The 22701-nt window shown below is 53.5% G+C and overlaps 1 protein-coding gene across 1 annotated transcript; it reads left to right on the top strand.

The window, feature by feature from the left end:
• The first annotated feature begins 1365 nt into the window (after positions 1 to 1365).
• PMP22 (peripheral myelin protein 22) lies at positions 1366 to 21539 on the top strand. Its single transcript, XM_071573469.1, has 5 exons — positions 1366 to 1469; positions 2424 to 2524; positions 3597 to 3687; positions 15102 to 15242; positions 19981 to 21539. Exons 2-5 carry the CDS (start codon positions 2447 to 2449, stop codon positions 20145 to 20147), a joined length of 477 nt encoding a protein of 158 aa, XP_071429570.1. The 5' UTR covers positions 1366 to 1469; positions 2424 to 2446; the 3' UTR covers positions 20148 to 21539.
• The last annotated feature ends 1162 nt before the right edge of the window (positions 21540 to 22701 follow it).

Raw genomic sequence — 22701 nt, 5'->3', positions numbered from 1 at the left:
TGAGGAGCCAGAGCCAGTGCTGCAGGAACACGCCTGTGCTTGCCAGGAGGAGGGAGCCAAGCACGCTCCTCTCCCCCTTTTCTCACAAGATTAACAGTCTCTGTGGCTGGATGCCGAATTTCCTCGTCTGTGTAACAACACAGGACTAGTTTGGAGCTGGTGCATGAAAAGGGGAAAGGTGAAAGGGAGGTTGGTGTTAGTGCCCAGGACTCCCAGGAGTGTACAGGTTTCCTGGTGGGACTGTTTGGGTGGGGTGAGGGCTGGACTCTGTGTGTGTGAGCTTTATATCAACAGTTTAGCTGCGGTTGAGGAATGAGTGAGTGAGGGCTGCTGTGCAGCCACCCCTTCCTCCCTCAGCACCTAAATCATCGAATCAAAGAATGGTTTGGCTTGGAAGAACCTGAAAGATTACCTTGTTCCAACCCCCTGCCATGGGCAGGGACACCTCCCACCAGCCCAGGTTGCTCCAAGCCCTGTCCAACCTGGCCTTGAGCACTTCCAGGGATGGGGCAGCCACAGCTTCTCTGGGCAACCTGTGCCAGGGCCTGCCCACGCTTACAGGACAGAATTTCTTCCCAATATCTCATCTAACCCTACCCTTTGTCAGTGGGAAGACATTCCCCCTCATCCTGTCCCTCTAGCCCCTTGTTCCAAGTCCCTTTCCAGCTCCCTTGGAGCCCTGTTAGGCACAGGAAGGGGCTTTAAGGTCTCCCCAGAGTCTTCTCCGGTCTGAAATGCCCCAGTCCTCTCAGTGTCCTCTAGCATTCTGGAAAACCTCACGCTCCATTTAGTGAAAAGTCGTTCAATTTCACCTAATTAACTTTCAGGTGCTAAAAAAAAAAAAAATCGAGTCTAAGAACTAGAATCCCTCCAGCACAGCCAGATGCTCCTTCCCCAAATCCTGCCCCCTGGAATCTGTCCGGGGCTGCACAAACCGCCTCGGTGGGGGCGAGAGGACCCCCGATGTGGGCAGCTCGGACAGCTGTGCTGGCCCTGCAGCCGCGGGCAGCGGCCGGTCCTGCCCGGGGTCCCCCGCTCATGGGGGGCCGCTCCGGAGCGGGGCACGGCCACCTCTCCCTGTCCTTCCTCCCTCCTCCTGGGTGCGTGGGCAGCGGGGGCTCCATCGTGGGGGCGAGGGGCGTCATCGTGCCCCGTGTCCCCCGCAGATCTCTTCGCTGCCGGGCGGGAGCGGCCGCGCTGTGTCCGGGGCAGGGATCCGGAGCCCGGGGGAAGGCACGGGGGCGGTGAGCGGCTCCCGGCGTGTCCCGGGGGGAGCGGCGGGGCGGGGGGGCCGGGGCTCTGCCGCGTTTATAGGCGGGCGGCGGGCGGAGGGCTGAGCCCTCCCCGTCCCACAGACGCAAGCGGGGCGGTGGCCCCGGTTAAAGGGGAAACTTGACAGCGCCGCCGCCCGCTCCGCTCCGCTGCCCGCTCCGCGCCCGCCGCCCAGCGCCGCTCGGCTCCGCCGCGACGTGAGTACCGACCGGGCCCGCGCCGCCAGCCGGGGAGGGGAGGGGGCGCCTGGGGGGCGCCGCTGCGAGACCCTCCCGGGATGGGGAACGGCCACACCGACAGGGAGAGGGGCTGGAGGGACCCTCCGGGGGCTCGCAGGGGAGAAGGAACGGGGGAGCTCCCCCCGCGCTGCTCCAGGGAACCTCCGGGGAGAGAGGTCAGGGCAGCCCCCGTCCCTCTTCACTGAGGGTCCCGAGGGGAGATGGGCTGGGGAAAAAAACCCTCCCCCAGCGCGGGAGAGGATCCAGAAGAACCTCTGTTGGGGGTGCCAAGAGGAGATTGGCCGAGGACACCCCTCGGAGAGAGTGGCCGAGGTAGCTCGGTCGGGGGAAATTGGCCGAGGTAGGCGCCCTCTTCCCTCCCAATCCCCCAGGGGTCTCCCGGGAAAGCCTCCTCTGGGGACGGGGTCGACAGAATCCCCCCCGGTGGTTCGATGGAACTCCCCGTTCCCGCGGAGTGGGGCCGAGGCAGCCCCTCGGGGGAGATACGCCGACATCGAGCCTTCCCGCTGTCTGTAGCGGGGCGAGGAGCACATTCCCCCTGCGGAGAGGGATCGGAGCCCCCCTCGGGGGAGAGGAGCTGGGAGAGCCTCCTCGGGTAACCATCCCCCAGGGCATCCTGGAGAGGGGGCCTGGGGGAGCTCCCTCGGTGAGATGATTTCGGGGGTCCGGCTCGGGGGAAGGGCTCGGAGGATCCCCGGGGGTATCGGGAGCGGGTCCGGGCAGAGGGCTGGGACCCTCCGTCCATCGGCGTGGATCGAGGGAGGGAGCCCGGGCTGCTCCAGCAGCGTGCCCCGGAACCGGTGGGGCGGAGCGGAGCGTCTCCTGCTGCCCCCGGCCGGCACGGACAGACGGACACACACAGACAGACAGACACACACACACACACTCAGCAGCATCCCTGTCCCCCTCCAGTTCTGCCCTTCACCACCGCCAAGATGCTGCTGTTGCTGCTGGGGATCATCGTGCTCCACGTCACCGTGCTGGTGCTGCTCTTCGTCTCCACCATCGTCAGTGTAAGTACGGATTATCCCCTGGCACGGGGCTTCCAGCAAGCCAGGGGCATGGCATGGCAAGAGCAGAAGGTGTTCTTTTTCTTTAAGGCTTATTTTACAGCCTGTCTTTTAGCAGGAAGCCTTTACATGCCGTTTGCTGGTCTCACTAACGGTGGGATTTGGGGATTCTGGAGTTTGTGCTGTCAGGTGTAACTGGTGGGTTGCTTGGTTATGTGTGCTGTGGTGGGTGCTCGAGGCACCCACGGTAGTACAGAAGGGAGCACTGTTGAAGCCCAGCTCCTCATCATCCCTGCACTGGTCTATATCAGGGAGCAGCCCCAGAGCACCGAAGGAGCTCCACCTGCTAGTGGATTTCAGCCCAGAGGACCAGTACAGCCAGTCTGAGCAAAGCCCCTTGAAATGGAGCTGACTTGGGCACTGGCTCCTCAACACCAGCAGTTTTGATCCCCAGCTCAGCATCTATGGGGCTGTGCAGCCTCTGCTTCCTAACCCACATGGGCTCCTGCTGGCGACTTCAAGGCTTGAGCTTTGCAAGCAGCGGGAAGCCTGAGGGCTGGATGCGGCACAGTCTTCCCAGCACTGTCCTGGGGCTGGAGCCCAGTTAACACGTCAGCTGCTTGGACAGAGGTTTGACTTGGTTTTAAGGCAGCCGTTCTGTGGAGCTGGTGACTTACAGGGTTGCTTCACCAAGAACTTTTTTCGCTGTATTTTTTTTCTTTTCTTTTTTTTTTTCTGGTGGTAATAGTAGTAGAAGACGTTATAAAAATCTTCCAAGTCGTTAGAAATCACGTGGAAGCATTCAAATATCCCGGCCAGGCAGGAGGCGAGAACGGCCGAGAGGAGGGAAATGCGCATCCCCGCGGGACTCGGTCCGTGTTTAAAGAGCATAAAGAGCTTCTGTTTTCCTGCCGTTGAGGCCAAAGCAGTTAAAAGCAAATATCAGTATTTACTTTCCAAACCTCTCTAAAGCAGAGCGTGTGCCTGGGAGCTCCTGGCTGGGCAGACACGTGCCGGGGTGTGCTGGGGCTGCTCAGTGCCCAAACCTGCTCACGGGGCTGTGTCTCTCTTGCAGCAATGGCTGGTGTATGGCGACCACACGGCAGACCTCTGGCAGAACTGCACCTCCGGATCTGTCTTCCAGTGCCTGGCATCATCCACTAACGGTGAGTGCTCCCTGTTGCTGCCCATTGCTTTTATTCTCCTCCTGGGGCTTACGGAATCAAGGGGGATTTGCCTGTGCAGGTTATTTGCGATTCCTTCTTGGTTTTCCCTACATCCCTGAAGTTGTTCCCTCCCACCCCTTCTCCTTGCCTCCTCTGCTCTGTCCCCACATGGAGGGGCATGGCTGTGCTGTGGTCCTGGTGGACCACAAAGAGGGGATTGCTTTCCCCACCCCCTACTAGTCCTTGAAGTTGTGATGGGGCTTAGCATGGAGACCAGACCCGATGCCCATCACTCTGCCCTGCTGACCTCACGCTCCTGCCAGCACTGTAACAGGGTGTTGGCACAGTCAACCGAAGTGGAAGTGACTTGCTGAAGCCCTTTTGAGGGGTCTCCTGATTTTAGCCCATTTTTCCACTTGGATGTACAAACACAAGGTGGTCCTTGGGGCAGGACTTGCTCCATCTCCCTGCTGGGAGCAGAGGAGCTGTTTTCAGCACACCTCCCTCTTGCTCTGGTAGTGAGGGGGTTTTAGAGATGCACACGGTGCTCCAAGGACAGCCTGTCTCCAGAAGGCACATCATCCCTACCCAGAAAGCTGCCCAGTGTTTTCCTGCTGTGACAGGCTGAGTTTTTGGGCACAACCCTTGCCCTGTGGTTCACTGTTGGCCACTGTGTAGGATGTGCTGAGTGATTGGGCCCTTCTGCTGAGAAGGCTCCTGTGCCACCTGCACATCTTGGGGGGAGCTGAACAGCCACCTCTGGACCAAGCTGGGTGAAGGATGATGTCACACACCAGGTGACATCACCCAGCAGGCTGTTTGCTGAGGTCAGCAGGGGAGGAGTGCTCGCTGAGACACCACAACACAGACTTTCCAGGGCGATTGATGGTACCAGGAACATAAATCCGTGCTCAGGGAGTCAGGCAGGCCCATGCCTCAGTTTTCCCAGAAGACAGAGCTAATGCCAGTGGTAGTGGCCAGCATTTGTTTTATTGGCCTGGTTTTTGCTTTCCTGTGGAAACAGATTCTCCCAGTGTGGAATCAGCTGTGAGTCACACCACTGTCACTGGGAGCACAGTCACTCTGTGCCGGAAACATGGTCCTGGTGCAGGAGCAGACCGATGCCATGTGGTCTTGGAGAGGAGGGAACAGCCTCACTGAGAGCACTGAATGCTTCCAGAGGGTCTTGTAGCGATGGGAGATGGTCAGAGGGATTTTGGAGATTCAGGTCACCCTAATGCCCAGACTGCTGGGAGCAAAACATTCATGTTACCCCACGGAGGGAGGTGGATGCTGATGAATCTTCTTGTCTTCCTGGGCTGAAAGCAACAATTTCTCTCTGCGTGCGCCCAGGCTTTGGTTTCGGTGGGAGTGAAGCTCCCACCGCTGGTCTCTGCTGACGCCTGGTGGTGTCCGAGTCGGCCGGGAAGCGGCTGGATCCCGTCCCAGGCGAGGAGCCTTCTGGAGCCATGTCCTTCATCAGCAGTTGGCTGGGGCTGGCTATCTGCAGCGTAGGCAGGCTGCTCACGGCCAGTCATGCGAGCTCCCAAACTGCTGAGCTTGTGCTTCGGGATAAAAGGCAGCGACTGCCCCCAGGAGTCCCAGAGCCGAGGGCTGTAAAGCCCCCCCCAAATCTTTTGCTTTTCAAATCTGTACGGCTTTTTCTGGATGTTTATAGGATGTTGTGTGTTGGAGTTGTCAGTGTTGAGAGGGGCTTGTCCAAAATGTGGCTGAGTGGTTTCCTCCACACCTGACTGTCCTACTGCATGTTGTGAGTCTGCCTAGAGTTGGACTCGATGATCCTGATTGATCCTTCCCACCTTGGCATACTCTGTGATTCTGTGATTGCCTTATTTCCAGAAGCTACTTAAATTTGGGCTTCCCTCTGAACCCTTTCCAGCGAGGATTTTTTATCATTTTTTGTCTTGACTATAGTCAGGATGATGCTGTTAAAATGCAGTTGAGCAGCTGAGTTGATAGCCCTAATGTAGTGGAAGGTGTCCCTGCTTGAGGCAAGTGGGTTGGGACAAGATGGGCTTTAAGGTCTCTTCCAACCCAAACCATGATTCTTTGATTCTATGATAAGGTGCCTCATGGAATACAAGTGCATCATGCTCAAGGCTTGAACAGCCCTCTGACAGCTCTTATTTATCTAAAGGCTCTGCCCTGGCATCAGGAGAAGGGAGTTTTGCTTGAGCTAAAGCTTGTGCTCCATCCACCCATGGGGCAGGAGTGTGGGAACAGTTCTGCTGAGGACCTTTGTCTTGTGGGGCCCTGGATGCAGGATCTGGAGCTCACTGCTGCTGTGGGAACACAAAAGGATTTTTCTTGGGCTTGCAAAAGGTCTGATTGTAGAAACAGAAAAAAAATGCCATATGGCCTTTCCAGCAGGCCCTGCTCCCTCCCTCCCTGCTGCCCATCTCCAAAGCCTTGCTCCTACTGCTACCAGGAGAGCTGCTGTCAGCTGCTATTTGGAGCAGGAGCAAGAACACAAGGCAAGGATGCTTTTTGGCAGAACCACCTCCAAGGTTCACACTTGTCCACTGCCTCATTCTTATGCTCCTCATACGCTCTTTCCTAGGAATATGCTTACTTTCAAAAATAGGAATAATCCCATTTCAAATACCACAAACTGTCCTTGATTGGATCCCTCCCATAACACAGGCTGTGCTGCAATGGGATGTAGACAGCCCTAGGACTTTGTTTCCTTGTGCCTGTGCCAAGGTTGGTACTTACCAGTTAAGCCTGGAGTGCCAAGGTCTGCCCTGGGCTAAGAGCAAGGAATCCTTCTGGAAATTTTGGCAGAATTTAGTCTTTATGTAGGGGCAGGTTTTTACCTGTCCATCACAGTGGTCACTGTGGTGTGGTTATTCCTTCCTCTCTTTTCAAAAGCAGTGGTACTCAGCAAGTGGAATGTGGGAAATTGAGTAGGTCTGGGTCACTTTTGTTCATCCTGGATGGAGTCTTTGAGGGTTGGTTGTGCAGGTGGAATCTGGGGAATTTGGTAGGTCTGGGTCACCTCTGTTCATCCTGGATGGGGTCTTTGAAGGTTGGTTGTGCAGGTGGAATTTGGGGAGTTAGGTAGGTCTGGGTCACCTCTGTTCATCCTGGATGGGGTCTTTGGGGGTTGGTTGTGCAGGTGGGATTTGGGGAATTTGGTAGGCCTGGGTCACTTTTGTTCATCCTGGATGGGGTCTTTGGGGGTTGGTTGTGCAGGTGGGATTTGGGGAGTTAGGTAGGTCTGGGTCATCTGTGTTCATTGAGGCTTTGGGGGTTGGTTGTGCAGGTGGGATTTGGGGAATTAGGTAGGTCTGGGTCACCTCTGATCATCCTGGATGGGGTCTTTGGGGGTTGGTTGTGCAGGTGGGATTTGGGGAATTAGGTAGGTCTGGGTCACCTCTGTTCATCCTGGATGGGGTCTTTGGGGGTTGGTTGTGCAGGTGGGATTTGGGGAGTTAGGTAGGTCTGGGTCACCTCTGTGTTCATTGGGGCTTTGTGGGTTGGTTGTGCAGGTGGGATTTGGGGAGTTAGGTAGGTCTGGATCATCTGTGTTCGTTGGGGCTTTGGGGGTTGGTTGTGCAGGTGGGATTTGGGGAGTTAGGTAGGTCTGGGTCATCTGTGTTCGTTGGGGCTTTGGGGGTTGGTTGTGCTGTGATGCCCCTCTTGGTCTCAGCATGGATGAGCCTCCCTTGTCCTGTCACACAGGGACCCTTCTGTTTAGGTGACCATTGCATGGATGCTCATGAGAAGCCGAGTTCTGTAAAACAGCAGGATTTACTTTTATTTAACACTGAGGCAGGTTTGGGACTGCTTCTAACCCTGCATAGAATCCCCTGGGAGATGGAACAGGCAGCAGAATAACCCAAAGGCTGCCACACAAGGTGACTTTGTGCCAAGGTTTCCTGGGACATCAGCAGACCTTGGGGACAGGGTGGACCTGGCCTTGATAGAGTGTGAGCTCCCACCTCCCAAATTCCTCATGGAAGGGCTCAAACCCTGTGTGAGGGCTGAGCCATCCCAGCAGGAGGGAGCTGAGGGCAGGTGCCCACTCCTTGGCCTGGTACAACCGCCTGCTTGTTGCTTTGATTTTTTGCATTCGCTTCTTAGATAATGCCTTTTTTTTTTCCCGAGCGGCTGAAAACTATGGAAAAAATGTTGCAATCTTTGCTTCGTTTGCGCTGTCAGACATTCCTGGAAAAGACTTATCTGAAGAATTCAGCTCTGAATCCCAGAATTGTGCGTCGGCAGGGCCGTGTGCCAGCCCCAGCTGCGCGGCCCCGCTGCCGGCACGGGGCACGCCGCCGGCCCCGAGCTGCTCGAGTGCTCTCAAGTAGATTCCACCCTACATTTCCAGACAGTGATATTTTTTTTCCTCCAAAAATGGTCTTTTCTTTCTGCCACTGAATTTTTTATTCAGGCAAGAAGACTTTTTTGCTGCTACGTCCTGCTGCTCTTCCTTTGTTTTTGGTGGGAGTGCTGAGAGTTGGGAAGCAATGGGGACATCCATGGAGGTCCCTACATCCTTCTCTAATGTCAGGAGACATTTTCCCTGTTGTCTTTGTACAGTTTTTCCTGTTGCTGCTCTGTGGCTTTCCCATGACTGGCTTGTTCACAGGCAAGCTGGTGGTTTTTGGCTCTTTTAAAGGAATGAGGAAACCCTAAACCTTGGGAAATGCATGAGCTGCCAATCCACATGATTATGGAGTGCTGTGGGCTGTATGATGCACCCACTAATTGACTGATGTGATGGCCACGAGCTAAGCCCAGTTGGGTTGCCCAGAGTAAAGATCTGCCCTGGACCACCTGGGCAGGCAGGGATGGGCCTCCCATTGATGGGGCAGCCACTGCCACACACCAGGGATTACCCTGCTCCTTGCACCTGACTGTCTCTCTTCCAGACCCTCTTTCCTCTGGCAGGTGGGTCCCCAGGCAGCACTGCTGGTGCTCTAAATGCATTTTCTTTGTGCTGGAGGAGGTAGGAAAGCTTTTCATCCCTGGAATGAGGCAGAAACATCTGTCCCCTGACCCATCCGCTGCTCCCAGGAGGAATTGAGCTGCTGCTTCTCCACTTTAAAATGCACAACTGAAACATCTGAACCCATTGCTTTTGCTCTGTCAGCTCCCCCAGAGTGGCTTTGCAGCCTTTACTCTTTCAAACTCTTCCTTTCAAACTCTTTCTTCCAGCACTGTTGGACTCACATGCCATGGGAGGGGTGGGATGGGGAGATGGGGGTGCTGTTTAACTTGCTGTGATCCTTTTTGTGACTGAAAATGTTTCATTGAAGGCTTGTGCTGAGGAAAATTATTTCTCAATGTCTAATTCCATTACTGATAGTGAGTATAAAGTATCTCAACAAAAAGAGATGGGGGGAAATTCCCCCCCAGTCCACTGGGAAATCTGAGGCTGCACCAACAGGATGAAGACTCAGAGAACATGTCAGTGGTGAGGGGACACTTCCTAGCACAGGAGGGTGAGATAGAGGTGAGAGTCCAGTCACCCCAGCAAGTTAGAGGTTCACAGATTTATTGATACAAAGATTTAAACAATGATTTCAGTTTTTTCTTGAAAGCTACAGTGACCATCTGCCTCCATGTTGTGTATCTGTGGCTGCTGCTGCAGCTGCCTTTTGCTTTGCCTCTCCTGAGCAGTTGCAAACTGGAAATAAATTACCAACTAGCAAGAAATTGCCCTTGTTTAGAGGTGCTGGATCTGTTGGAGTGAAGGCCTGCAGTAAATACTGGATAGCTTGTGTAATAGTGCACAGCCTTTATGCTTCATGTTCTGGCCATCAGCTGGTCCCATCCAGCTTGTGGACCCCATGTACAGATAACTTTGTTCTGGGGATGTATCTGGTCCTTCAGGGTCTTTGCAGTTGGCAGTAGAGTAGCAAAGAGGCAGCTTTGAGTGGGTCCAGGACACCCATTTTGTCATTAATGGTGGGTTGAACCCTCTCTGCCTGCTCTGGGTCTGAAATAAATTTTGGGGCATTCATAGAATCCCAGAATGGTTTGTGTTGGAAGAGACTGTAAAGCTCATCCAGTTCCACTCCCTGCCATGGGGAGGGACACCTCCCACCAGCCCAGGCTGCTCCAAGCCCTGTCCAACCTGGCCTTGGACACTCCCAGGGATGGAGCAGCCACAGCTTCTGTGGGCAGCCTGTGCCAGGACCTGCCCACCCTCTGAGTTAAGAATTTATTCTTAACATCTAAAAATCTCTTATTCCAGGAGAGTAGTTTGTATTTGAGATCAGTTTCTCCCATAATTTCGTTGCCTTTGGTAGGAAAGGGATTTCCTCTGCTTAAAACCATTTTTTATTGTTGTTTTTGACTCTTACAAAGAGCATCTGATAAGGAGAGGTAGGGAACTGGGGCTGTGTTTTTCTCAGCTGCTCCAGAGGTCTTTGGCTCCCATTATTCTGTGTAAGGTGGTGGTGGTGGGGGGTGTCAGACAACCTTCCCTGCTGGATCTGTGCTCTGGCCCATGAAAGAGGAGTGAACATGATGACTGTCTAACCAGGAAAATGGGTGAGGGAGTTCCCTGCTGAGTGCAGTGCTGGAAAACCCTTTATCCAACATTTTTTGGCTTTGAGACTCTTGGATGTCCCTGTGGCCACAGGCTGAGTGTACCCTGCAATGTGCCTGTGGGTCAAGGCACCACCACGGCCAACCCTGCTCCTGGTGCCTGGACTTGAAATCCCTGGGAGCTGGAACCTAAGCCCTTTGGAGGACCTGAGCCTGGAATGATGGATCTGCCACCTCAGCTCACGCTCACACACCAACCAAAAGGAGTCAGAGCCACCACACTGAGGATCTTGCACAAGAGCTGGCTTGGGCTTGGTGGAGCTGTTGGAAGGTGGTTTTCATGGTGCCAGCAGCTTTCTGCTGCCTCAGATACATCAGAGGTTGCCTCTGTGGGACATGAGCTTTGATGGCCTGATGTGTGGCAGCTCTGGAGATCTATGGACATCTTGGCCTCATGAGCTTCTTGGATGGAGCTTCAAGGAGAAGGCAAAGGAAGGAGGGCCAAGAGAAGGAGAGGAGGAGAGAAGAAAATAGGGTTGGAGAGGTTCATCTCCTGAAGGAGCTACAGAAGAGGACCAGGAGGTCTTGGACAGGAATTACAGCACCGTGTTGGTTTATGACCTCCTTGCAGCCCCAGAGTTTCCCTGCTGCTCATCCCCTTACAAATACCTTGGGAGCTCCTTAAAATCCATCTTCCCTGGTGAGATTTCCAGGAATACCTCAATCCAGCACCCTGTGGTCTTTTGGGTGGAAGACCTGCTTTTTGTGGTTTGAGCAACCAGCAGGACCAGTCAGGGCAGGTTTGACTTTGTGCTGGTGGGAGGTTTGGGGGCAAAGCAGGATAAAGTTGCAATGTCATGGGGCTGGATTTTCCCCAGATAAGCTTAGAGGCTCTGCTGGATGGACTGTGATGCTGTTCTTCCAAACAGGAGAGATGTTCCCATGGAGCTCTGGAGCTGTGGGAGCAGCAGACGGGTCTGGGTGGTGCAAGAACAGCACTGCAGTTGCTGAGGCTTTTTGGCTTTTTGAGTTGTTTCAGCGAGTTGCTGAGGGGCCTCAGTCTGCAGTGCAGCCCCAGGAGAATGATGTCATTGAGATGATATTTCTGCATCTTCAGTTCACCCTTTTTCAGCCCTCTTGAGGGGTGTTGGAATATCAAACCCACTGCAAGCCCCAGTGCTTTGATGTGACCTTCTCACTTCTTGGGTGAGGGTGTGAGGTGGATTCAGGTTCTTGGTCAGACCTTGAAACCTGAGAGTCTGCTCTGGAAAATCTGCTCAGAAAATGGCTTTTCCTGGCAGATCTGGGCTGGTGCCTTTGTGCCTGTAGAGCCCATGCTGTTCTTGACCCTGCTGATACTTAGTTTGTAGCATTAAAGGAGCAGGTGTTACCATGCAGTTGTTGATCCTGCATTTCCCCTCCCTTTAGCTTTGTATATATTATATGCTACAGTTACCTCCTTAATGGCTGTTTTCTTCCCCAGAAGTGGTTGCCTTTTAAGTGTACAGTGCATGCACAGTTTGCAAAGGGAAAGCTCTCTCTGCAAAGTACTCCCATCAGCAACAAGTCCCAGCACTCAAGTGCTTTTAAAGCACAGCACTAATTTGATGATATTTTACAGTGATGGTATAAGCTGATTGCTCAAATAAGTGTCTTTGCAGTTTGCATTTGATTCTTTCTCCATGGCTGGGTCCAAAGAGGGTGTGGGGGGGTGTGAATTAAACCCTGGGGAGGCAATGCCTGTCCTTTAAGGCCCTGGGCATGTTTCTCCCTGTCAGTCCTGTCTAGGTATAAAACCTCCCTGCAAGCAGGACTGGGGCTCTGCTGGAAGAGGTTGGGTTTGCTGCTCTTTTCTGTGGGATTCAGCTGCAATTCCTGCTCTGGGTTCCAGTTTCTGCTCTGGGTTTCTTTCTTTCATGTTGGACTTTAGGGCAGTGCAATGTGTTTTTCAGCATCCCAGGGGTGAAGTCTTTTTCCCTGCTGTTGTAAGTAGTGGTGTGAGCACATCAAGGCTTGCAGAACTTCGGGAAAAATTCAAATTTGTTTTGTGAAAACTTCTTGCTTTGTTTCCGACTGCCTGAAAGGGCTCTAAAAACACTCCCAGTGGGTCCTCTCCGGAAGCAGCGTGCAGGGTGTTATCTGTCCTTTCCACGCTGTTTCCTTTTCTTCCTCCTCCTGAAGAACAAAGATATAAACACAGAGCTGAAAAGATGCAGGAGAAAAATGGAACAACCGACTCTCTGCCCAAGGGAAACCACAAATAACAGCTTGGGAGTAAACAGAGCTGACAAGCCGAGGTGCAGCTCCCGGGGTCTGGCAGCTCCGGGAAACTCGCTGTATTTTTGAAAGGCTGTGGGCAGAACACAGGGCTAACAGCAAAGGAGTTAAAAGGATATGGGGCTGAGGAGGTAAAAACCCATCTGCAGTTGTAAGGGTGATTTTAAGTGAATTAGAGGCAATTAGCTGTCCTAATGCAGCTGATGTCTGTGGGAAGATGGCTTGGAGTTAAAGGAGAAGAGCAGCTTTCACTGGTGGATCTCCGAGTCCTGGCTGGGTATCCTGCCCCGTGTTTTCACAAAAGAGACCAATAAAAGTCAGCAAAGGATGTTACGAGATGCAGAGCTCAGGCCTGTGGAATCATCTCCTGATTTCCCTGCTCCCAGGCTCACTCTGCTCTCTGGCTGCCCAACCCCTCCGGCCACGCTGGGCTCCCCCTGCCTTTATATTCCTGCCTTTCTATTCCTCTGACACGGCTCTTTATTACAATGGGACTTGCAAAGCCGCTGGAAATCATTTGCATTCAGAACCAAAAAACAGGCACGGGGAGGCAGATGCAGTTAAAAGGGCAGATCAGCTCAGCTTTCTGTCTAGACAGCCTTCTCCCAAAATAACCAGCAGTTGCACATCCACCTCCAAGCAGAGGGCTCCCCTCTGGGCCGGATCCCGTGGCCTTTGGAATCACAAAGACTTGGCTTTCTGGAGCCTGGATGCAACCGCAGGGCTTGACTTTGGCTGAGCCAGTGCATGGAGCTGGACATGGCTTTGGGGCTGGGGAAGGGGTGAGAGGAATGCTCAGCTCCCCAGAGCTGGGATGAGAGCCTGTCTGTGCTGACAGTCCAGCAGCTGCACCATCTCCCCACTTCCCTGATCCCATCTGAGCAAGGACTTATGGTGGTTTTTAGTGGTGCTGGATCTGCCTCATCCCTGTTTCCCACTAGTGGATCATGGTCAGAGTTGCAGGGGCACATGGGGGTGAGACAAGGGGGTTTTCCTGCCTGGTTATGTGAGATAGATGAAATATATTGGATATTTTGTGTGCACATCCCACCCCACAGGGATTCCTGACAGCAGTGATAGCTGCTCCTTCCTAAGGAACGGCAGCAACTGGTGCACAGGGAACACAGTGCACTGAATGAGAGAAGTGCAGAGGCTTGTTGATCCTGCAGAGTAGTTTGGCACGGGAAGTGTGACAAGGAGGGGAAGGAAAAGGCTGTCTGGGATGAACAGGGGCCTCTCTGGGTGGTTCCAGAATGCTTCAGAGAGCAGGGACTGAATTTGCTCCCACTGTATGAATATCCTGAGCCAAGATGGTAGGACTGCTGGTCCAAAGTCAAAGGCACCAGACGTGACTGAGTGGCACAGGATGTTCCCTGCAGGCATGGATTTGTTGGGAGGGCTCAGGCAGGATCATTATTGCCATCCCAGCTGAGGGCTGTGCCTCGTTCTCCAGCTCAAATTCCGCTCTCACCTCCCTGAGTGCAGCTTGCAGGGATTTGGTGGGGAAGAGTGATCAGCTCTCTGGAGCAGACACTGCCCTGGACAGTCCCAATGGCCTTTGCTGTGCCAAGTTTGGAGGTGGCAAAGCTGAGGCACAGCTTTATTTGGAAGGTTTGCTGCATTTCAGCTGTTTGCTGCAGAAAGCTCATTCTTGCAGTCAGGGGACTAAACTTAGTGGGAGTAAAACTGGCAGGAAGGTGGGACTGAGCCTGAAGTTTCAGTGCTCCCTAATCCCATCTGAAGATCCAGCATGATTTTTCTACCTTGCACTGAGTGGTTTATGCCTCAGTTTACCTGTACTGAGCTCGTCTGGTTTTCACGATGAGTTAACTGATGTTGCATCCTCAGAGTCCTCTCAAGACTGCAAATATAGATTTTGGTTTCAAACCTAACAAGGAGAGGGGGAGGCAGAGGTTATTTGTGACCGTAGCCCCATCCCAGTGCTGTCAGATGCTCCCTCTTTCTGTCAAGCTGCAGCAGCTCATGGGATGGAGCCACATTTTGCTTGTTTATTTATATTTTTTTTACGTGGGGAGTTACACACCCACTAAGCCTGGAAATAGCTGGGCAATGAGTCATGCAGGGGCTGGTTTAACTGGTCTGCTCTGGGAAGCAGCTGCGTTTGGCAGCTGGGGAAGGCTCTTCCAAAAGGTTTGACTCCACAAGGGCAGAGGGTGTTTTCACTCCCTGTGTATTTATTTGCCCTCGGAGCTTGGCCAGCACGGTGTCTCACAGCTTGTTGCACATGGCTTTGTGTTTGTAGCACAGCTGAACAACCAGGGCCTGGCATGAAGCTGAGGGAGAGGCTTTGTCTGTTTTCTGCTGGCTTTAGATCGGGGCTAATCTCTCTGCTCCTCTTTAATGGTAAATGCTCCCCGAGGCAGCACCTTGCCCTGCAATTCCTGTTACCCCATGGCACCCTAAATCATGGGAAGCATCATGTCCATGCTGAGAACCTCACCAGCTGGTGCAGCACTGGATGTGGTCTCATTCCCTCACTGTTAACAAACTCCGTGGGGTTGAGGGGTTGGATGGTGAGGCCTGATGCTGAGGCCACATGGTTTGTGATCTTTGCTTCCCACACTGAGATGTCTCACCTGTCTGTCTTTGCCCAGAATGGCTGCAGTCTGTCCAAGCAATGATGATCCTCTCCGTCATCTTCAGCGTCTTGTCCCTGTTCCTGTTCTTCTGCCAGCTGTTCACTCTCACCAAGGGCGGGAGGTTCTACATCACTGGGGTCTTCCAGATCCTCGCTGGTAAGTGGGGGCTGTCCCCGCTGGGGATGGGGCTGTCCCCGCTGGGGATGGGGCTGTCCCCGCTGGGGATGGGGCTGTCCTTGTTCGGGATGGGGCTGTCCCTGCTGGATGGGGCTGTCCTTGTTCGGGATGGGGCTGTCCTTGCTCGGGTTGGGGCTGTCCCCGCTGGGGATGGAGCTGTCCTTGCTCGGGTTGGGGCTGCCCCCGCTGGGGATGGAGCTGTCCTTGCTCGGGATGGGGCTGTCCCTGCTGGGGGATGGGGCTGTCCTTGCTCGGGATGGGGCTGTCCCCGCTGGGGATGGGGCTGTCCCCGCTGGGGATGGGGCTGTCCCCGCTGGGGATGGGGCTGTCCCCGCTGGGGATGGAGCAGTCCCCGCTGGGGATGGAGCAGTCCCCGCTGGGGATGGGGCTGTCCCCGCTGGGGATGGGGCTGTCCCTGATGGCGAGGAGGCTGTCCCTGCTGGGGAGGGCGCTGTCAGGCAGAGGAGAGGGTGGTGGTGGTGGTGGTGGTGGTGGTGGGAATGAGTACAGTCCTGGGTGCAGAGGCAGGAGGGCCATACAGCTGGTTCCTGCATGGTTCAGTGAAGGGAGAAGAGGGGGATGAATGTTTTGGGTGTGTTCAGGTCTCTGGGATGGGATCCGCCTGTCAGGGCATATCCAGGCTCTGCTGCCCTCGCACATGGAAGGTGCAAGAGGGTTCCTGCCCCAGCCAGTGAGGTTTTGGAGGGGTGTGCCAGCCTTGGCTGGCTGCTGGACCAAGGGCTCTGCCTGCTGTCCCCGGGGCTCAGGGTGACACATCAAGGGTTCAGGGTGGCTGTGCTGGCTCTGGGACACACCCTCACCAGCCTGGGTGAGACTTCCACAGCTGCTGGTGGGGTGGGGGAAGTCCTGACGATCCTGTTTTGGCAAAAGAGGATCCCATGATTATTTATAAACTTGCCATGAGGGGGCCTGGTGCTTTCCACATCACCAAAGAGCTGCTGGAGCTGCAGGGTGAGCCAGCTGACTTGGAACTGTCAGCTACTATTTTTAACTCTTAAAGAACTTGATGCTGGAAATGTGCCACAGTCCATGTCCTGTGTTGCAGTTCCCCAAATATAGATGCTGTAAAACCTCTGCCTCTGTTTACATTTCCATGTATGAAACCAGTGGAGTGGACTTTCAAGTGTTCAGGCTAGAAAAATTTCATTGTGCTTCGAGGTTCTCACTGCGTTATGACAGGGTGTCTGGAAAGGAGATTAATCATTTCCTAGAGCCTTAGTTGTTAAACTGGAAGCCACCCTAGCTCTTGCCACTGAGTGGTAAAACTCATCCACTGAGTACAGACAGTCTCTGAGAATCCTCTGAGTGCCTGGCCCTCATAAACCCTGGAGAAGTTTAGAACTAACCTTTAATGGCATGAAATCTGTGATAAGTGTATCTGCTTGGCCATAGTGCAGGTGGCCAGTTCAGATCAGTTCAGCATCTCTGGAAAAGTAGATGTGTAGAAACCCATTAGAGCCATGGAGACAAGGAGGGGAAATGGGCATTAATAATGCAATTACCTGCTTGAGAGCTTGTCTAATAGACCTGGGAGCAGAAGGCTTCTCTCTCCTGAGTGATTGCTGGTGAATCCTCATTGTCAGAGGAAGAGGAAATGGGATTGCAGCCCTCCTGTCCATGCTGTGCTGAGTGCCCTAAGGGGATTCAGGGTCAGACTATAGATCTGTTGTCTCTCTTCTTCTTGAGCCTGAGGTGTGGGTGAAACCCATCCCTAGCCAGGAAGAAGAAGGGTGACCTGATCCCTATGACACTTCCCTATGGCCCAGGGGCCCTGTAGGCAAAGGTCTGGATATGGAGGGACCATGCTGAGGTGGGCACTAGTGGCCATCCTTCCTCTTCTCCTTGACCAGGGCTGGAGCAGAATGCAGAGGACAGCTGGGATCTTTGTGACCCTAAATTTCAGAGTCTGTAGGAACCAGAACATGGCTGGGCCAGCGCTGCCAGGAGATCCTCCCTGGAGTTATGGACAGCTTTGGTTACAGGAGCTGAAACTGATGTGGTCTCCTTGCAGCTTGTTGTGGAAAGCCACTGCTGTCTGAAGCCAAGGAAAGAAATTCCTGTGGCCTTCAGGCTTTGCAGGTGTTTATCCATGTTTTGCCAAGCCCTGGCACCACAAAGCCCAGCTGCAGATCTGCCAGGGACAGATCTTACCCACCTGAGTGCTTTGATCTCAGCTGCAGCAGAGCTGGAGAGGACCTCCCTCCTGGGAGGGGATGAGGAAGCCCTGCCTGAAGCCCTCCATCACCCTGCATGTCCTCCTGGGGTGGTGCAGCTTAGCAAGGCTGAGGGTCTCCAGCTTTGGAGCCTGACAGCAGCAGTGCTGGACCTGAACCAGCGGGTGCCAGAGGTGGGACCACTGGTTGCTATTGGGTGGCAGAATTTGGATGTGGTGCCCTGAGAGCCAGGGAGAAGGTCAGGGGCTGTTCTCCACTACAGCTTAAGCTCAGGGACAGTAGGGAGTGAAGAGAAGGGTGAGATGTATGAGGTCAGTTGGGTGTGATGTGCAGGATCATCCCCAGCACCTTGTTCACACTGCTTGGAATCATGAAGACTGCTTGGATTTGCCCAAATGGAGTTTGCAGCTGATAAAAGGGCAACAAAAAACCCTTGACAGTTCCCCTCCACCCATGTTGGGTCAATGACATCCATGGGTAACTCCTCATAGTTGTGTCATTCCAGCATGGGAGAGACATTGGTTTGGCCTTCACAGGGTTTGATCCAACTTTTCCATCCATCTCTCCAGCATCATCATGACTTGTCCCTTCTCTCCCATCCCTCCCACCCTAGAGCTGCTGCTCTGTGGGGTGGACAGGGAGGGCTCAGCCTCGAGGGCTGTGCCTGCCACGTATCCCACAGCTTTTTGCAAACACCTGGGTTGGAGACCCAACCTGGAGCTTGTACCAACACCCAGCCTGGTTCCTCTGCAGGGCTGGGGCAGTGCCAGCACACACAGACTGTGGGAACAGATTCCAGGAAGCATTTGCCCTCCTGACCTGTCAAAGCAAGACTGGAGTGTGTTCTTAAAATCAGACTGCGACGTGGTGATGCACTGTTGCTTCCATTGGGGCAGGCAGCTGGGGACAGCTGTCCTTCCTGGGGACAGCTGTCCCTCACTTCCCAGGGTGTTCTTCATTCCCCAAACAGTGCAGATGCTGCAGAAGTGCAGTCAGAGCCGTCGCCTCCATTCTGCCAAATTCCTCCTGTGGACAATTGCCGCTGTATTTTCGCTGTCTGTAGGTGACTGGCGTGGCCACACGCCCGTCCCTGTCCCACAGCCTGGGCACACAATGGCCGTGCTCTCTGTGCATGGGCTGGGCAGTGGGAGTTGGCTCCAGTGCCTGGAGAATGGAAACTGCTCCAGCAGCGCCTTAATGAAGCGTATTCCCACTTCTGCACTTTCCCAGAACAAAAGGAGCAGTGTCAAGTGGAATTGCAGCTCAAATATCACGGTGGTTAAATGTAGGTGGTCCTGAGGTCTGTGCAGGGGATTTGGAACTCGGCTCCAACAACAGCCCCACGACTGTATAATAGAACTGCTGGGATTGACTAAAAGAGCTTGTTTTTGGGCAGGAATAGAGGTGGCTTTGTGTGAGCCCCAGGCGGTCCCCAGTGCTCATGGAGCAGGGTTGCAACAAAGCTTAAACACTGCCTGCCAGAGCTGGGCTTGGCTGGACATCCCTCAGGGACCAACAGTGGCCCCTGGCTGGACAGGGAGGGTGCCAGGAGTGGGGAAGAGGGAAAATCCATGGGCACAGCGGGGCTTGCAGGGAGTGGGGATGCTGGGAACGGTGTTTGCAGGGAGTGGGGTTTTCAAGGAACAGGATTTGCAGGGGAATGGTGTTTTCAAACAGTGTTTTCTGGGGAATGGGGTTTTCAGGGAACAGGGTTTTCAACAGAACAGTGTTTTCAGGGAAACAAGGTTTTCAGGGGTTTTGAGGAGTGGGGTTTGCAGGTACTGGGGTTTTCAGAGAACAGGATTAGCAGAATTGGGTTTTGCAGAGAGTGTTACTGGGATTTTCAGGAATGGGTTTTCAAGGAACAGAGTTTACAGGGAGTGAGGTTTTTCAAGGAAATGGGATTTTCAGGGGAATGGGGTTTTAAAGGAACTGGGCACGGGGCTTTCAGGGAGTGGGATTTTTGGGGAGAGGGGTTTGCAGCTGAGCTCCTGGCACAGCTGTGAAGGATGGGGAAATCACAGGGCACAGACCCTGCTTAGCCAGAGCACCCTGAGGCCCAGCTGTGTTTGTGTTCTTTATCACTTGGACAGGTGATAAAGAAACTTTATTCCTTTAAAAACACATGGTTTATATCTGACCTCTTGCAGCATCTCAGGAAGGTGGGTCAGGCTACAGTCTGAGTTTTAAACAAGCCACCCAGGAGTGTGGGACTGGTCTGGAGGAGCAGCCTGGATCTGGGGCTGCCCAAGGGATGGGTTAACCCAAGGGATGCTCCAGCTTTGCCTTCTCCAGGGCATCTGGCTTTGTTTGCTGAGCATGGCAGAGATATCCCTGCTCTCTTGCAGCCAGGACAGAGCCCACACCATCAAACCCCCAAATCAGGAGATTCTCATTTTTCCAAGAGACAGGACACAAGGGGGCAATAATAAACCATCTCCCATGCTGGCACTGAGTACTATCCAGCAGGGAATGGTCCATGTGTGGCATCACTAACTCCTTCCCTGTGTTGTTCCTGGCAGGGCTCTGCGTGATGAGTGGTGCTGCCATCTTCACAGTGAGGCACACGGACTGGCACCAAGCCTCGGAAAACATCTCCTACGGCTTTGCCTACATCCTGGCGTGGTTGGCCTTCCCCTTGGCCCTCGCCAGCGGCATCATCTACGTCATCCTACGGAAGCGCGAGTGATGCTCCGTGGTGGTGTGGTGTGACCAGGGCACTCGTGACGCCCACAGAGGAGACGGAGGCAGGGGAAAATAGACGAGAAAACGGAAAAGAAAATTAACCAAAAACAAACAAAAAAAAAAGAAAAGGAATAAACCCTCCCACCAAACCCAAACCCAAACCCAACCGACCCCGAAAGGAAACACTCAAAGGGTTACTTGTTAATTGAAGATGTATATAGTATCTATGGTTTAAAAAACCTATTTATAACACTTTTTACATATATGTACATAGTCTTGTTTGCTTTCGTTGACCATGCGCTGTTTTAAAGCCTAAAGCAAGTGCCTGAGGATTTATTACTCCTAACAGTGTAACAAGAGAGCAGTGATTTTTCTCTCATGCAAATTCCTCTTTGACCTGAACTCCTCCCTTTTCTCAGCCCGTGTTGAACCATCAGAACCCCCCCTGGCTCTGACTGGTTTTAGGGTGGTGTAAATCAGAGTTAGGCCTGTTTTACACAGCCAGTGGGCTGGTCCCTGCTCCTGCCACATGCTGTGATCCTGGTAACCAAAGTGCATGTCCAGATCTGACAGGAGACGCTTCCAAAGGGTTTGAAGGTTTTCGGAGCAAAGGCTTCGATTGCCCCAAGTGCCTAAATGACTTATGTGCCTAAGTCCCATTGCCTTGCCACCACACCCGCTGGGAATTTGGGCTTTTAAATCACTTAGGCTGACTTGCAATCCAGCCTGGGCCACCCTCTGGCGGGGTTGGGGTGTGTGCCGAGCCGTGCCGAGCTGAGCTGCCGGGAGCTGCCACTCCCACCTGTGAAACGTGCTCTGTCCTTGCCGTGGAGCTAAAACTGCCAATGAGAAAGAAGCCAACCCAGTATATCCCTGAAATCAAATCCCAGATGTATGAAATGGTGCTATCTATTTACCATTCCTTACCCTGCTAAGCCGTTTAACCTTAGTCACTGGAAATTCAGTTAACGACCTTGAGGTAAACAACAGAGCTAGAAATGAGAAATAATTCTGTGTAATATAAATGACCTATAACTGCTTTTGTACTTAGATTTGCTCTTACTATTATTTTTAATAAAGCATTTATAACCGAGATGCCTTTTTCCCCCTCCGTGGTCCAGAGGAACGGAAACAGCTCTGGCTGGAGCGCTCGGTCTCTGGTGCCAGAGCGAGATGTCTGTCCTCTGTCTGTGTCAGCAGAGTGTCTGGCCATGAATTAAACAGGCACCAGCACAGACCCCAGGCTGCCTCTGAGGACTCCAGACACTGTTGCTGTTGGTTTTTTGTTTAATTTTGGGGTTTTTTTGGGTTCTACTTTTTTTTTCGCTTTGCTTTTCTGATTTTATACCGACTGTGTGGACTAAGAAGCAATGAAATAAAAGTCAGAATAACTCAAGTGCTTCTGTTTTTTGGTGGGTTTTGGGGGCTAGAGGTGAGCTGTGTTCTACCAGCTTGCTTCCACACCCATCCCATGGAATTATGGAATCACAGAACAGTTTGGGTTGGAGGAACCTTAGAAATCAGCTCATTGCAACCCCCTGGCATGGGATGGGCAGGGATGGGGCAGCCACAGCGGCTCTGGGCAACCTGTGCTGGTGCTTTACCACCTTCAGAGTCAGGAATTTCTTCCCAATATCCAATTTAAACCTACTCCCTCTCAGTTTAAACCCATTCTCCCTTGTTGTGTCACTACATACCCTTGTCCAGCCTCCTTTTCCAGCTCTCTTGGAGCCCCTTAAGGTACTGGAATATCACAGTAAGGTCACCACCAACATTCCAAAGTCAGCAGCTGCAGACCCACCTGAGCAGGGATGGTTCTGGTCAGCATGAGCTGCCTGGGGGGTTCTGCCTGGCTCTGCCACCCAGCACAAACAGCAGAAGCCTTTCATTTCTGAGTGCCAAGGCCCCCAGGGGTGGAGGTGCCATGGTGGGGGGGATTAGCACATTGTGCAGTGGGCACAGCCGGGATGGCTGGCACGGAACCGCTCGCGCTTCCGCTCCCACATTCACTTGGCAATTAAATACTGAGCTGATGTAGCAACTGGTGCTGGCAGAGACACAATGGCTCTTGAGAGGTTGTCCCTTGAGGCCAGCCACTAACAGGCCACATCCCAAAGCCCTCAGCCAGGCCACAGCCCAAGAGAAAGGAGCAGGAGCTACATGGCATCCCCTTGGCCAGCGCAGTGTGATCCCCTTGATGGCTGGGGCTCCTGGTGGTGGTCTGACAGCTGGGAGCATTCCATAGAGTCACAGATGGTTTGTGTTGAAAGGGACCTTAAAGACCATCTTTTACAACCCTCTACCATGTGCAGGGACACCTTCCACTAGCCCAGATTGCTCCAAGCCCTGTCCAACCTGGCCTTGAACACTTCCAGGGATGGGGCAGCCACAGCTTCTCTGGGCACCTGTGCCAGGGCCTGCCCATCCTCACAGTGCGTTTTGCTGAGCTCTGACTAAGCCTGGGGGGGGATTTCACTTGTTGAATCAGCATCCAGGCCCCTGTGAGCTGCAGCAGTGGGATACATGGTCATCATGGGTCCTGTCAGGTTTGGCACCTG

The sequence above is a fragment of the Pithys albifrons genome, chromosome 19 (assembly GCF_047495875.1).
Source record: "Pithys albifrons albifrons isolate INPA30051 chromosome 19, PitAlb_v1, whole genome shotgun sequence".
NCBI classification, from domain to species: Eukaryota; Metazoa; Chordata; class Aves; order Passeriformes; family Thamnophilidae; genus Pithys; species Pithys albifrons.
The sequence above is the reverse complement of the archived record's forward strand: the minus strand, read 5'-3'. Positions and strand labels throughout refer to the sequence as shown.

Excerpts from the sequence above, each read along its gene's own strand:
- PMP22 (XM_071573469.1), top strand. The coding sequence starts at position 2,447 with ATGCTGCTGTTGCTGCTGGGGATCATCGTGCTCCACGTCACCGTGCTG. Across the intron at positions 2,525-3,596 it reads TCGTCTCCACCATCGTCAGT|CAATGGCTGGTGTATGGCGA; the intron begins GTAAGTACGGAT and ends TCTCTCTTGCAG. Across the intron at positions 3,688-15,101 it reads CCTGGCATCATCCACTAACG|AATGGCTGCAGTCTGTCCAA; the intron begins GTGAGTGCTCCC and ends GTCTTTGCCCAG.